The sequence below is a fragment of the Hemitrygon akajei genome, chromosome 11 (genome assembly GCF_048418815.1).
Source record: "Hemitrygon akajei chromosome 11, sHemAka1.3, whole genome shotgun sequence".
In the NCBI taxonomy this organism is placed as follows: domain Eukaryota; kingdom Metazoa; phylum Chordata; class Chondrichthyes; order Myliobatiformes; family Dasyatidae; genus Hemitrygon; species Hemitrygon akajei.
Window position 1 is genome coordinate 160,601,153 of NC_133134.1, and position 16,347 is coordinate 160,617,499.

The 16,347-nt window shown below is 42.6% G+C and overlaps 1 protein-coding gene across 3 annotated transcripts in view; it reads right to left on the reverse strand.

The window, feature by feature from the left end:
* Positions 1-16,347, reverse strand: part of arhgap46b (Rho GTPase activating protein 46b) — a 208,385-nt gene that overhangs the window by 43,053 nt on the left and 148,985 nt on the right. The window contains exon 1 of one of the 3 annotated variants that reach the window (XM_073062091.1): positions 10,203-10,560. The exons of the other annotated variants lie outside the window; for them this stretch is intronic. Coding sequence (XP_072918192.1) covers positions 10,203-10,249 — 47 coding nt within the window. The 5' untranslated portion in view covers positions 10,250-10,560. Of the gene's footprint in view, positions 1-10,202; positions 10,561-16,347 lie in introns of those variants that run through there. 3 annotated transcript variants of the gene reach the window in all.

Consider the following 16,347-nt stretch of genomic DNA (forward strand, 5'->3'; position numbering starts at 1 on the left):
CTAAGTGGACAAAAGCCTCACACACACAAAACTCTGCATTTAACAGCAGTGTTGTTTTCTGATCCACCCATTCCAGCTCCTTCGCAGGGAGGCTGTGATCCTGCCAGCTCCACTTGAACTGAGTAATTAAAGTCCATGAAAATATCTTCCTGGAACCACAATTCCAAGTTCAAAGTTCAAAGTACATACAGTGGCATGCAAATGTTTGGGCACCCCTGGTCAAAATTTCTGTTACTGTGAATAGTTAAGTGAGTAGAAGATGAACTGATCTCCAAAGTCATAAAGTTAAAGATGAAACATTCTTTCCAACACTTTAAGCAAGATTAGTGTATTATTTTTGTTTTGTACAATTTTAGAGTGAAAAAAAAGGAAAGGAGCACCATGCAAAAGTTTGGGCACCCAAGAGATTTAAGCTCTCAAATAACTTTTACCGAGGTCTCAGAGTTTAATTAGCTTGTTAGGGCTATGGCTTGTTCACAGTCATCGTTAGAAAAGGCCAGCTGATACAAATTTCAAAGCTTTATAAATCCCCTGACTCCTCAAACCTTGTCCCAACAATCAGCAGCCATGGGCACCTCTAAGCAGCTGCCTAGCACTCTGAAAATTAAAATAAATGATGCCCATAAAGCAGAAGAAGGCTATAAGAAGATAGCAAAGTGCTCTCAGGTAGCCGTTTCCTCAGTTCGTAATGTAATTAAGAAATGACAGTTAACAGGAATGGTGGAGGTCAAGTTCAGGTCTGGAAGACCAAGAAAACTTTCTGAGAGAATTGCTTGTAGGATTGCTAGAAAGGCAAATCAAAACCCCCGTTTGACTGTAAAAGACCTTCAGGAAGATTTAGCAGACTCTGGAGAGGTTGTGCACTGTTCTACTGTGCAGCAACACCTGCACAAATATGACCTTCATGGAAGAATCATCAGAAGAAAACCTTTCCTGCTTCCTCACCACAAAATTCAAAGTCAGAAGTTTGCAAAGGAACATCTAAACAAGCCTGATGCATTTTGGAAACAAGTCCTGTGGACTGATAAGTTAAAATAGAATTTTTTGGCCACAATGAGCAAAGGTATGTTTGGAGAAAAAAGGGTGCAGAATTTCATGAAAAGAACACCTCCCCAACTGTTAAGCACGGGGGTGGATTGATCATGCTTTGAGCTTGTGTTGTAGCCACTGGCATGGGGAACATTTCACTGGTAGAAGGAAGAATGAATTCAATTAAATACCAGCAAATTCTGGAAGCAAACATCACACTGTCTGTAAAAAAGCTGAAGATGAAAAGAGGATGGCTTCTACAACAGGATAATGATCCTAAACACACCTCAAAATCCACAATGGACTACCTCAAGAGGCACAAGCTGAAAGTTTTACCATGGCCCTCAATCCCCCGACCTAAATATCATTAAAAATCTGTGGATAGACCTCAGAAGAGCAGTGCATGCAAGACGGCCCAAGAATCTCTCAGAACTAGAAGCCTTTTGCGAGGAAGAATGGGCGAAAATCCCCCAAACAAGAATTGAGGACTCTTAGCTGGCTACAGAAAGCATTTACAAGCTGTGATACTTGCCAAAGGGGGTGTTATTAACTACTGACCATGCAGGGTGCCCAAACTTTTGCTTCAGGCCCTTTTCCTTTTTTGTTATTTTGAAACTGTAAAAGATGGAAATGAAAAAGTAATCTTGCTTAAAATATTAAAGAAATGTGTATTCTTTAGCTTTATGTCTTTTGGAAATCAGGCCATCTTTTACTTGCTATTCACAGTAACAGAAATTTTGACCAGGGGTGCCCAAACTTTTGCATGCCACAGTATATGTCACCACATACAACCCCGAGATTCGTTTTTTTTGTGGGCATACTCAATAATCTATAGAACATATGTAACAGAATCAATGAAAGACCACCCAACTAGGGTGTTTAATCAGTGTAGAAGACAACAAACTGTGCAAATACAAGGAGGAAATAATAATAATGAATAAATAAGCAATAAATATCGAGAACATGAGATGAAGAGTTCCTGAAAGTGCGTCCATAGTTTGTGGGAACAGTTCAGTGATGGATGGGGCAAGTGAAGTTAACCCTTTTGGTTCAGGAGCCTTTTGGTTGAGGAGTAATAACTGTTCCTGAACCTGGTGGTGTGGGTCCTGAGGCTCCTGTACCTTCTTCCTGATAGCAGCAATGAGAAGAGAGCATGACCTGGGTAGTAGGGGATATCTGATGATTGATGCTGGTTTCCTGCGACAGCACTCCATGTAGATGTACCCAGTGGTGGGGAGTGCTTTACCCATGACAGACTGAGCCATCTTCATTACTTTTTGTGAGGTAAATGCAGATCTGATGAAGAAATAACGCTACTTTGGTGTTTCATTGTATTCACCTTTCACATACGAATGCAAAACTGAGAGAACAAACCAGACCATGAAAACCGCCCACAGAGCTCGATCTAAACAAACTAGCAATTTTACAACCTCTTGAAAGATTCAGCGATCTTGACTCTCAGGAATGCAGGTACGGTACTTTGAAGCACACAAAGGTCTACCATCGCCGACTAAAGAGTCGAGCCAGGTTAAAGCATCGAGACCCAAGAGCGGAAAAGAAGCTGGTGTTCAGCCCCACTACTCTGAGCCTGCCAAAATCCCTGATCTTCGCCTGTGCTGTCTGCCTGCGTGTGACCCGTCACCCTCTCTTTCGCTACTACCATGGGGCAGGTGTCTTGGGTCCCAACACCATTGGGTTCAGGAACATCTGTTGCCCTGTAGGCAGTGGGCTTCTGGATTGGCATGGCAGCTTCACCCATCTCCGTGTGGAACTGACTCCACATTATGTAGACCAGGGTTCCCAACCTTTTTTTTATGCCATGCACCAATACCATTAAGCAAGGGGTCCGTGGACCCCAGATTAGGAACCGCTGCTCTAGACTCATTTTCAGATGCCCTGCCTTTATCATGTATGGTTTTTCATGGATTCTGTTGTATTTCTTTATTTTCTTGTGAATGCCTGAAAGAAAATAAATAACAAGAAACACCAACGTAATTACTTAAATTCCCCTATATCCTAGCTGTGCAAGGAATGTATCTATAATGATTCTGAAAGCTTGACGTTTATATTCAGTTAAGATCAGGGCTGCTTTTTGACTTACACTTCACCTGCATGTTTTGATGTACATGTGACAAATAAAGCTGCTCTTTAACTATCACCTTTGGCAAAATAGTACATATTCTATGACTAAAAGCAACATTTGGCAAACTAACCCTCGGTTTCAGTAACTAAATATGCCATATCAGTAAATGATACCTGCACAATCAAAATTGTTCACTGCCTTCATTTTTTTAAGTAATTGCCTTAATTATTACAATTACAAAATAATTCCCCATCAAACAACACATTTTCAAAAATGAACAGCTACTTCGCGCCTACAAACAAAAGCTTTTGGTTAGTGGTCGATGAGGGGAAAAAAAAATTACATTTTGAAAGTTGCATTTGTAAAGCAAAAAGCAGAACTAAGACAATAAAATATTTATTTTCCAAAACAGCACAGAGTAGGCCCTTATGACCCTTCGAGACATGCTGCTTGAGCAATCCCCGACAAATCTGATTAACCCGAAACTAAATACCGTTCTTTGTTAATACCCAGTTCATATTTTAGTTTACTTTGTAATATGACAAAGTAAATAGAGATTTTATATATATGCGGGGGGGGGGGGGGTGTATTGAGGAATAGTAAGTTGCAAGTTGATAGGGTGGTTAAGAAGGTGTATGGTTTGTTGCCCTTCATTAGTTGGGGGATTGAGTTCAAGAGCTGTGAGGTAATATTGCAACTCCATAAAATCCTGGTTTGATCATACTTGGACTATTGTGCAGCTCAACCACTCTACCAGTTGCACTGGCCATTGTTTTCCATTGTTATTGTTTTAAGAACATTTCAAACCACAACTACCTGGAATATTGTGGTCAGTTCTGGTTGCCTCATCATTCAAGGATGTGCAAGCTTTACAGGGGGTGCGGAGGAGATTTACCAGGATGCTGCCTGGATTAGAGAGCATGTCTTAGGAGGATAAATTGAGCAAACCAGGGCTTTCTCTCTGGAATGAAAGAGGATAAGAGGCAACTTGATGTAGAGATACAAAATGATGAGAAGCATAGAAAGAGTGAAGATCTAGAGACTTTGCCCCAGGGTGGAAATGGCTAATACAAAAGGACAAAATTTTAAGATGATTGGAGGAAAGTATGGGATGGGGGGAATATCAGAAGCAACTTTTTATTTTAAACACAGAGAGTGGTGACTGCATGAGACAAGTTGCCGGGGTGGTAGTACAAGCTGATACATTAGGAGCATTTCAGAAACATAGATAGGCAATGGATGATAGAAAATTGGAGGGCTGGGTTGGATTGATCTTGGTTAAAAGGTTGGCGCAATATTAGGCCAAAGGGCCTGTACTGCGGTGTACTGCTCTAATGACAGTACTTTTAAATCCACTGCTTGGGTGCAGGCTGTGAGGAAGTGTTTTATTTGTAATTTCATCCAACAGAAATGGAGAGCAAGGTGACGTCATCCACGTGAATGCTGAGGACTGGGCAGGTGGTGGAAGTGGGCACAGTCTCAGAATAGAAGAACGCCCCTTCAGAAAAGAAATGAGGTAATGCTTTAGCCAGAGAAGGTGAATCTGTGGAATTCACTGCCACAGGCGGCTGTGGAGGCCAAGTCATTGCGTCTATTTAAAGAGGAGGTTGATAGATTTTTGATAAGTCAGGCAGTCAGAGGTCACGGGGAGAAGGCAAGAAAGTGGGTGTCAAGAGTGATAATAGATCAGCCATGGTGGAATACCAAGAAGATCTGATGGACCAAATGGCCTAATTCTCCTAAAAATCAGCCATGATTGAATGGCAGAGCAGACGCAAAGAACCAAATGGCCAAATTCTGCTCGTATGTCTTATGGGAAGGAGGATAGAAAACACAATCCAACCAAAGAAAAATAACGCTCACAGCTAAAAAGGCCAGAGGATATATCTGACCAACTGTTTTGAAGAAATAAAGAAAAACAGCTGTGGAATTAGGAATGAATTATCACTGTTCTTAAATTACAAGAAACCTTCAGGCAATAGTTAATCTCTGATGAAGTGCGGAAAAAAAGCCCCCATTTATTCGACAGGGATCAATACATTCTTCCCGGCAACAGCCTCTTGTTGGAATTATAGTCCCATGGGTTCACAGCATTTGGCCCAAATGATCATTCTTCTTTACGTCTCAACAACAACTGTTAGCAGGCTGTGTAGGAAGGGCACGATAAACCAGCTTAATCCCACCCTTTTCCACAAAGCACAACACCACTTTCAAATCAAGAGCATTCACAAACAGGGCAGAAACCTCGTCTTGATACATTAACCTGTTACCTCAAAATCCACAAGTCAACCAACTCGAAGCTGTCAGCCTGATCTAGACTGACTCTGCGAACAATGCTGTGGCTTTATAGGATCATAAAACTATGAATTTATTTTTGAATTCTAGCACCAGATTTTCTAAAAATTAACTTGCAGGTTGAGCGTGTGGTGAGGAAGGCGAATGTAATGTTAACAATCATTTCGAGAGGACAAGAGTAAAAAGGTAAGGAAGTAATGGTGAGACTTTATAAGGCATTGGCCAGACCGCATTAGGAGTATTGTGAGCAGTTTTGGGTCCCATGTCCAAGAAGGGATGTACTTTGGCATTGGAGAGGGTCCAGATGAGGTTCACGAGAATGAGGTGGGGAGAGGGGTCTCATTCAAGCCTATTCAATATTGTAAGGTCTAGATAGAGTGTACATGAAGAGAATATTTCCATGAGTGGGAAAAGAGCACAGCTTCAGTACACAGTGACACCCCTGCAGATCAGATAGGGAGGAACTCCTTCAGTCACAGGGGGCTGAATCTGTGGAATTCATTGCCACAGATGGCTATGGAGGCCAAGTCATTGGGTATATTTAAAGCCGAGGTTGATAGGTTCTTGATTAATAAGGCATCAAAGGTTACCCCTTCCACAAGGCACACAGGGATAATGGACTTTTTTTTTCCCCTCGGAGAAAAGTCATGCTGCTATCAAGTACAAAACCATTGGATTCCTGCCTGGGAGGAGAGAGAGGAAATGGTTTTGGGTCGATAGTGGTTAGTGTGGATGGCATTCTGTGCTGGCACAAGATTACCTACTCACGTAACATAACAAGTAACCAAACCAGAAGGAAACATGTCCATAATCATTGTCCATTCATGAATCATTAAATATGTGAGGTTCCAACTAGTAACCACATATTGAGCTGGGGGGAAAGAATGACATTTATTCCTCAGAAAACAGGCCAATCCTATGACATACGCACACGTACTGCTGAAGCAAAAATAATCCCAAATTTGGAATTTGGTTGACGTGACAAACCTAAATTGTATCTGAATAATCCTCTGGACTTCTATCTATTGTAGTGAGATAAAGTGACTTCAAAAGTCCTGTCCTCCCCAATAATTCAGAAACCTCTAGAATGGATTAAAATATCTCTGGATTCCATATGAAATATCTCTTAAGCATTGCAGACAGGTTTATAAATGAACTTTTTGTCCTTTTCTTTCACCCATTACAGAACGCGAGTTTTCCCGGCAGCTCCCATTTTGGTTCTATTTTCTAATTCCACTCCAACACATCACTCCACGACCACCTCTACTTCCACAATGAGGCCACACTCAGGTTGGAAGAGCAACACCTCATATTCCATCTGGGTAGCTTCCAAAGTGAAGACACAAATATCGGTTTCTCTAACTTCCGGTAATTTCTCCCCATCCCTCCTCTTTTTCCTTTCCCCGTTCTGGCTGCCATCTTACCCCCTTCTCTTCCCATCACCTCCCCCTGCTGCCCCTCCTCCTCCCTTTTCTCCCATGATCCACTCTCCTCTCCTATCAGATTTCTCTTTCTTCAGCTCTCTTCCTCTTCCACCTATCACCTTTCAGCTTCTCATTTCATTTCCCTCACCTGTTTTCACTTATCACCAGCCAACTTGTACTCCTTCCCCTCCCCCCACCACCTTCTTCTGGTTCCTCCCCCTTCCTTTCCAGTCCCGATGAAGGGTCTCGGCCCGAAACGTTGACTGTTTATTCCTCTCCATTGATGCTGCTCAGTTCCTCCAATACTTTGTGTGTTACTCTGGATTTCCAACATCTGCAGAATCTCTTCGTGTTTCTCCTTTTGATTACATTCAATGGATTTTAAGCCATGATCAAGCAGAACTATTTGGCTTTGCCAGTTAATTTCACTCTTCTCAGGGGGGTAGGGGACTGATTGTTCAGACAGAAACAGTTCCAATTTCAAGCAGCTTCTGATTCTGCACAAAAAAAAATCTATTTATTTTGGCAGTCGATTAGTTTGCTCTTTAATTTAAACAAATCTACTGCAGTTCTGGCCCACAACCATGATGCCAATTGAAAGGACAACTTTCCAAGAACGATTTCCTTAATTAGTTGGGCGATCATCAGCCTTGCATGCAAACTGAGCATTCCCAGAGGAGACCGATCCAAAACTCAGACCATCTAACCCCATATGCTCTTCATCCACAGACACATACACTCAGCAGCTACTTTACTAGCTATCTCCTGTACCTAAGGAAATGGTCATTGAGCTTATGTTCCTGGCCTTCAGTTGCTGTAACCCATCCACTTCAAGATTCAATGTGCTGGGCGTTCAGAGATGCTCATCTGCCCACCACTGTTGTAACAATGTGGATATTTGGGTTATTGTCATCTTCCTGTCAGCTTGAACCAGTCTGGCCATTCTCTCCTCTGACCTCTCTCATTAACAAGGCATTTTTGCCCACAGAATTGCAGCTCACTGAACGTTTTTGTTCCCCACACCATTCTCGATAAACTCTACAAACTGTTATACGTGAAAATCCCAGGAGACCAGTAGTTCCTGAAATACACAAACCACCCCATCTGGCACCAACAATCATTCCATGGCCAAAGTCACTTAGATCACATTTCTTCCCCATTCTTATGTTTGGTATGAACAACTGAACCTCTTGACCATGTCTGCATGCAACTTTGCAATGAGTTGCTGCCACATGATTGGCTGACTAGATATTTGCAATTATAAATGAGGTGTACAGGTGTACCTAATAAAGTGGCCACCGAGTGTACGTATCTCAACATCCTGCACAGCACAATTGTAAATTGCTCCCCTTTTGGTGCCCATATCTTCAGCTGCTGTGCATCAAGCTTTGCATTCCTAAATAAACCCTAATAGAGGAGTATAAGATTATTATGGTCATTGATCGCATGGATAGCCAGAGGCCTTTTCCCAGGGCTGAAATGGCTAACATGAGGGGGCATAGTTTTAAGGGGCTTGGAAATAGGTACTGAGGGGATATCAGGGGAAAGTTTTTCCACAGAGAGTGATAAGTGCGTGGAATGCACTGCCAGCGGCGGTGGAGGGGATATAATAAGGCTTTTTAAAAGCCTCTTAGATAGGTACATGGAGCTTAGAAAAATAGAGGGCTATGTGCTAGGGAAATTCTAGGCAGTTTCTAGAGTAGGCTATATGGTCGGTACAACTTTGTGGGCTGATGGGCCTGTAATGTGCTGTAGATTTCTATGTTCGATGTTATTCTATGTTCCATTCCACGATCATGTGAAATACCCCTAAAAACTGCCTTTTCCTGGTATCCTAGTGTTTAACAGATTTGAGTATGCCCACAAGAAATTGAATCTCAGAGTTGTATATGATGACATAAATGTCCTTTGTAAATAAATTTACTTTGGACTTCTTGTATTTGACTTGTTCGACAATCTTCCTTTGAAAGACCATTTTTTGTTTTGCTATGTTAAATGGCAAAACGTAGAAACAAGTTGCTGTTTCTGTTGATAAACCCAAGAGGTTCTGCAGATGCTGGAAATCTGGAGCAACGCAGATGAAATGCTCCAACACTTCCTGCAAGAAACGAGGAGACCTGCATTATTACCACGTGGCCGGGAGCAATATTTTCTGTATTGGTGTTATTTTGCTGGAATCGGATTTGGGAATTCTCAATGACAGGAGTTCAAACGAAGGTTTGGAGGGGAAGATGTTGGATGCTGGAAATCCAGAGAAACATACACACAAAATGCTGGAGGAACTCAGTAGGTCAGGCAGCATCGACAGAAATGAATAAACAGCCCATGTTTCAGGTCGAGATCCTTCATCTGGACTGGAAAGGAAGGGGACAGAAGCCAGAAGAAGAAGATGGAGGGAGGGGAAAGAGTAACAAAGGAAATGGGCTCAAGAGAATGATAACTGTACAAGTAGTTTAAATGTAGCCTCAACAACTGTGGGGTATAACTGAACAAAGGTGTCATTAAAGAAAAGTAGAAAATGCTGGAAACATTCAGGAATCCCGGCAGCGTCCAAGGAAAGGGAAACTGAGTTAACATTTCACCACCAAGATTTTCAAACTGTTGCCCTTTCTACAGATGACCACCAGTATCAGGGTGGAGGGAAAGCAAGCAGGCAGATCGGCAGTTAGATCTGTAGTTGGGGCTCTGCCTGTGATCAGGGACCTGGACTTAATGCAACCATCCAGGGGTAGGGAGGACAGTGAACAGATCGGAGGATTGAAAACATAAGCGAAATATTTAAGGGGAACCTGAGGGGGAACTTCTTCATTCAGTGCGGTGTGAGTGTGGAACAAGCTGCCAGCAGAAGTGGCAGGTGTGGGCTCAGCAGCAAGATTTAAGAGAAGTTTGCATAAGTACATGGAAGGGAGAGGCATGAAGGACTATGGTGCAGGTGCAGATCGATGGGACTAGGCAAAATAAAAAGTTCGGCACAGACTAGATGGGCCGAAGGGCCAGTTTCTGTGCTGTAGTTTGTTATGATTTTCAAGGACTGAAGAGGCCACAAGTTGAAACAGAAGTAGCAGAAGACAACAGTACTGGATACCTATTTCACATGCAATCACAAGTCTTAACCCATCGGACCTGGTAGCAGGCGATAAAAATACAATCGCAAGGAAGAGGAAGGATAGTTTATCCCATCATCAAACACGACCATTTGCTATCATTTCCACAAAAATACAATTCCAGTTCTAAAGCGACCCTACTGAATTATGTGAAAAATGTTTCACAGGGGGTTTTAAAATTCTTGAAACCTCTCCACTGAGACATTGCCCCCTCGCTAACTTCTGCTGAACCCTGTATTCCCACAGCTGCTCGAGTCATATACTCACCCAGCCCAGGGAGGTGAAAATTTGTTGCAAAATCTTCCTGCCGACATCTGCGATTTCAAACCTTGCGAGGGAGACTTCTCCCCAAACAGCCCTGAAGGACGCAGTCTGTGATATGCATCAAAATTCCTTTTGTAATCCAAGGTGAACTATCTATTCAGCTCTCGCCACACAAGATTAGCAAACTGTGCAGTCTCCACAACTATCAGCCAGCCGCTCATATCCACGTTATTTCTTGCTGAGGCGAGGTTTTCACGTAATAAGACAAAAGAGAAGCAAGTCCAATGTGCAAAGACACAAACCACCAGAACACAAACACGAGCTGACAGGCCCGTCCAAATCAGATCCGTGTTTGCTGTCCCCTCCCTCGCAGTTTTTTTTAACCCACACCACAGGAATACAACCAGCACTTTAATGCAAGGCTGTCAATGGACAGGGTGCTTTGGGCCTCGTTCACAGCTGCACAGAGGACAAACACACCACACTGGCACCGGGAGAGCGCAGATCAGGTCTTATTTTCTCATACCCTCGATCTGGAAATTAAACCCAGCAGACAGCAAACATAGAAATGATTTGCCACAGAGATGAAGGATTATTAGGGCTGCTGAGCTGACAAGTTTGCTGTCTCTGCAACTACTGTACAATTTTCCTGATCGGTTTGCCCTTAGTGCTGTTCACGGATCCCCGGCCTCTCCAAAAAGCCCAGCAGATGGGAATAAACTGAAAGATCAACTTTATTCACCAGATACATTTAAATCTATTAAGAGATTGCTGTGGTGTGTTGGTGCTACAGGACATTAAACAACATCCAGCAATTATACATTATACAGAATCATATAAAGGTGTTCATAAATACATAATCACCTCAGGGGTGTGTGTTTAGCCCACAGCTCTACTCTCTCTAAACCCATGACTATGTAGCTAGGCATAGCTCAAATGCCTTCTATAAATTTGTTGACGATACAACCATTGTTCGCAGAATCTCAGATGGTGATGAGAGGGCGTACAGGAGCAAGATAAATCAGCTGGTTGAGTGATGTCACAGTAACATCCTTGCACTCAATGTCATTAAGACCAAAAAAACTGATTGCAGACTTCAGAAGAGGTAGGACAAGAGAACACACACCCATCCTTGTGAAGGGATCAGAAGTGGAGAGAGTGAGCAATTTCATGTTCCTGGGTGTCAATATCTCTGAGGATCTAACCTGGACTCAACATATCGATGCAGTTACAAAGGAGGCATGGCAGCAGCTATTTTTTTTAAAAAGAAGTTTGAGGAGATTTGGTATGTCACCAAAGGCATTCGCAGATTTCTACAGACGTAGCACGTAGAGCATTCTGACTGGTTGCACCATCGTCTGGTGTGGAGGGGCTGGGCTACTGCACAGGATCAAACTGAACAGCAGAGTGTTGTAAAATCAGTCATCTCCATCACTGGCACTAGCCTCCGTAGTATCCAAGTCAGCTTCAAGGAGCGATGCCTCAAAAAGGTGGCATCCAACACGAAGGACCTTCCATCACCTTGTTCTCACTGTTACCATCAGGGAGGAGGTACAGGAGCCTGAAAGCACACACTCAGTGATTCAGGAACAGCTTCTTCCCCTCTGCCATCTGAGTTCTGAATGGACTTTGAACACACAAATACTACCTCACTACTATTTTTAAAAATTTTATCTTTGTGTGTGTGTGTGTGTGTGTGTGTGTGTGTGTGTGTGTGTGTGTATATATATATATATATCTTTGCATATATATACTATATATATATAAAATTCACATTTTTGTCTTTATTATGTATTGCATTGTACAAAGACAACAAATTTCACAACATATACTGGTGATATTAAATCTGATTCTGATATACCAGCATGTACGACATAAATAGCATTATAAGAAGTGGCTTAAAGTATTTACAGTGCAATGACTGGGGGGAGTGGGGCGCTAACTAGAATGGTTGATCAGATTAACTGCATGGGGGAAGAAACTTTTAAGATGGCTTGATAGTTTTGTTTTAATAACCTGTACTGCTCTTCAGAAGGGAGCTTTTGGAAAAGACAGGTTATTAGGAAAGAACTGCAATTCTTTGAAATTATTCGTATTAATAATAGTGTGGTAATTTCAGCTTTGAAATCATTTGAACGTTCAAACCCAGTTTCCCATTGTAATTTTTTTCCTCCACTGATATGAAGTAAATTTTTTTTTCCAAAAAATATCCAGAGGAAAGCCAACCATGGTTTTGTAAAGTGGCTTTAAGCATCCGATGAGGTGTCCTGGGCACTTCAATGCAGAGCACAAATGAAGTGAGAGTTTATTCTTCCTTGGTCCATGCTCCTGGTAGAGAGAATGTCCAACAGAAGCTGCCGAATGTGCATCATTGAGTATTACTGTTTCAAAGTTCAAAGTAAATTTATTATCAAAGTAGATATACATCACTATACCTACTCTGAGATTCATTTTCTTGCGGGCATCCACAGAAAATGCAAAGAAACACAATAGAAACATCCAACTGAAAAACTGCACACACAACCAATGTGCAAAAGACAACAAATCGTGAAAATACAACAAAAAAGAAAACAAACCACAAAATAAATAAATAATGAGAACGTGAGTTGTAGTATCCTTGAAAGTGAGCCCATAGGCTGTGGAATCAGTTCAGTGTTGGAGTGAGTGAAGTTATCCACGCTGGTTCACATGGTTGTAGGGTAATAACTGTTCCTAAACCTGGTGGTGTGGGTCCTGAGGCTCCTGAACCTCCTTCCTGATGGCAGCTGCAAGAAGCAAGGCCTGGATAGTGGGGGTCCCTGATGATGGATGCTGCTTTCCTGCGACACTGCTCCTTGCTGCCTACCTGGATGCAATTTAAAGCGAGGTTTCTAATGCTCAGTTCTATATAACCTCTCTGTTGTTCCACTTCCCTGATCTCATCACTACTACTCTGATCACTTTGTAGAATTATAGAAATGGGGCTACCCGTGTTAATCCCAAATAACACATACAATGCGCTTGAGGAACTCAGCAGGTTACCAAGCATGTATGGAGAGGAATAAACAGTTGATATTTTGGGCCGAGACCCTTCATCAGGACTGAAAAGGAAGGTGGGAGACACCAGAGTACAAAAGTGGGAGGGGGAAAGGCTAGCTGGAAGGTGGTGGGAAAGGTAAAGGGCTGGAGAGGAAAGAATCTGATGGGTGAGGGGAGTGGACCATAGGAAAAAGGGGGGGGGGGGAGGAGGGGTCCAAGAGGTAGTAATAGGCAGGTGAGAAGAACGAAGGGAATAAGAGGGGAGTGCAGAGGGATTTTTTTTTTAACCAAAAGGAGATACAGATACTCATGCCATCAGGTCGGAGGCTACCCAGATGGAACATAATGTACTGCTCCTCCACCCCGAGGGTGGCCTATCTTGGACACTAGAGGAAGCCATGTCGGAACGGGAATGGGAATTAAAATGTTTGGCCACTGGGAAGTTGCACTTCTGGCAGATGGAGTGTAGGTATTTGATAAAGTGCCCCCCCCTCAATTCACTAGAAGGTGATTGGTGCAGTGAGGTGAGCGGGGTAGGTGAATGGGGGAGGGGGGGAATGAAGTGAGAAGCTGGAAAAGGTAAAAGGCTGAAGAAATAATCTAATCCATTTACATCCACAGGATGCATTTCACACAGAGCAAACAAAACACAAACCTGCATTAATTCTGCACCCTGGGTACTTTACAGCCGATAAATTTGAGGCACTTTCAGATAGGGCTAAGTGCCATTGTAATGGGGAAAAACTGCACACAGTTGGTACTCAGCAAGCTGCTATAAACAGAAATGGGGTGAATGGGAAACGGCTTGCTGGCTGAGGGAAACACACTGACCAGGGGAACATCTCTACTCTTCTGTGGAATACTGCTATAGGATCATTTATCAGTTTGTCAGGCTTGGGCTTGTATTATAAACACAAGAGATTCTGCAGATGCTGGAAATCCAGCGTAACACACACAAAACGCTGGAGGAACTCAGCAGGTCAGGCAGCATCTATGGAGAGGAATAAACAGTCGACATTTTGGGCCCGATGAAAGGTGTCGGCCTGAAATGTCATCTTGACAGATGCTGCCTGACCTGCTGAGTCCCTCCAGCATTTTGAGTGTGTTATGCTCGGTTTGCATTACTTCTTATCTAAAATACAAATAACTTTAAAACGAGCATCTGTTGTGCAATCACAGTATCTTCCGGGTTGGTGCTGGCATACAGAGAGGAGACAGAGTGGCTGATAGAATGGTGTAAGCACAACTTGGTCAAAAGCAAAGAGATGATTGTGAACTTTAGGAAGATGCAGGCTGACCACGCCTTGCTGTACATAAATGGCTCCTCCGTGCAGACTGTTAGGAGCATCCAGTTTCTGGGAACACACATAACAGATGATCTCACCTGGTCCCTCAACACCATCTCTTTGGTCAAGGAAGCACAGCAGTGTCTCCACTTTCTGAGGAGATTGAGGCAAGTGAGGGCCCCCAGTCTTTCAACCACATTTTACAGGAGCACCATCAGGTGTCCTGACCAGCTGCATCTCCAGCTGGCATGGGAATTACAACGCATCTGACTGCAAGTCCCGACAAACAACTGCAAGCACTGCTGAAAGGATCACTGGGGCCTCTCTTCCACCCGCCAGATATTTATCAGGAGTGCTAGGTGCTCAGGGTCCTTAGCAATGTCAATGATCCCTCCCATCCATCCAACAACCTTGACCCCTTAACATCACCCAGGAGATACTGTAGCATTAGGACACGAACTGTTAGGATGGGAAACAGCTTCCACCCCCAGGCCGTGAGACGACTGAACTCCCGGCCACCACTCAGGTCTCAACATGAATGAAACACCAGTAGTGTTACACTGTTTACTTTTTAACTTGTGTGATAAATGCACCTTATTACTGTATTTGTTAATGTATTTGAGGTAATATGGCTTCATGCATTTTGTTTGAGTTATATATGTACTGTCTTGTGCACTTAGGTCAGGAGGAACACTGTTTCGTTTAACAGTATACCTGTCTATGGTTGAATGACAATAAACTGAACTTGAACTTCTATTACAAATTTGCATTCGCTTCTGCATGCTGGTGGTAAATTGTATCACCATCCCAACTTCTACTGAGTTATTGCTCAAGTCATACATAATGTCAAAACACAGATTTAGCTCATCCCTAAAATTGTACGCCAATAAATTTTTAAATATCCTTTTAAAGAATTAATTTACACGAATGAGCTTTTTTTAAACATTCTCTCCCACCAGGATTCCTCTTGTGATTCAGATTAAGTCACAATTGTTTTCAGTCACCTGCAAGAAATTGCTGTACTGAGGAGTTAATAGGCATGGACTACCACATACATTTAAAAACTGATATTAACAGATGAATATCAAGCTACTGACATTATATACAGCTTCCAGTAATTCCAGCACCTTGGGCTGTCAGCTTACCCGCCATCAAGGACGTATATACAGAAAGGAGTCGGAAAATGGCCAATAACATCATGAAGGATCACACCCACCCTGCTCATGGACTGTCTGTCCCACTTCCGCCCGGGAGCATCCATGCCAGGACCATCAGACTCAAAAACAGATATTTTCCCCAAGCAGTGAGGCTGATCAACACCTCTGCCACCACTACTTTATCATTTCCTGTTACTTTGTGTGCAGACACTCCTGTACCTAGTGCCACTGTATCTACATACAATCAATCCTTGTATAAAAGCTATCATATGTATTTATATTTATTGTGCTTTTTCTTATTATTGTGTTCTCTATTTTATTATGTTTTGTTGTCTGCATCGGATCCAGAGTAAGAATTATTCTGCTCTGCTTTACACTTGTGTTCTGGGAATGACATTAAACAATCTTGACTCTTTAATAGATGAAGATGAAGAAGCTTGAGAGATAAAGATGCACCATTTTGGGACATGTTAAATAGATCAGAACACTTACAAGGAACCCAGGTCCAATTAAGAACTCATCAAGAACTAGACAGAGATCAAGTGGTGAGGTCAAAGAGCAACCATTATCATGTGGTGAGACAAACTTATCAGAATTGTAAGGGGACTTACACTTGGAGGAAAGAGACATTTCTAGAGATTTTCCCAGTTAATTATAGTGGTTGATAATGTAGTTTATAGCCCTTTA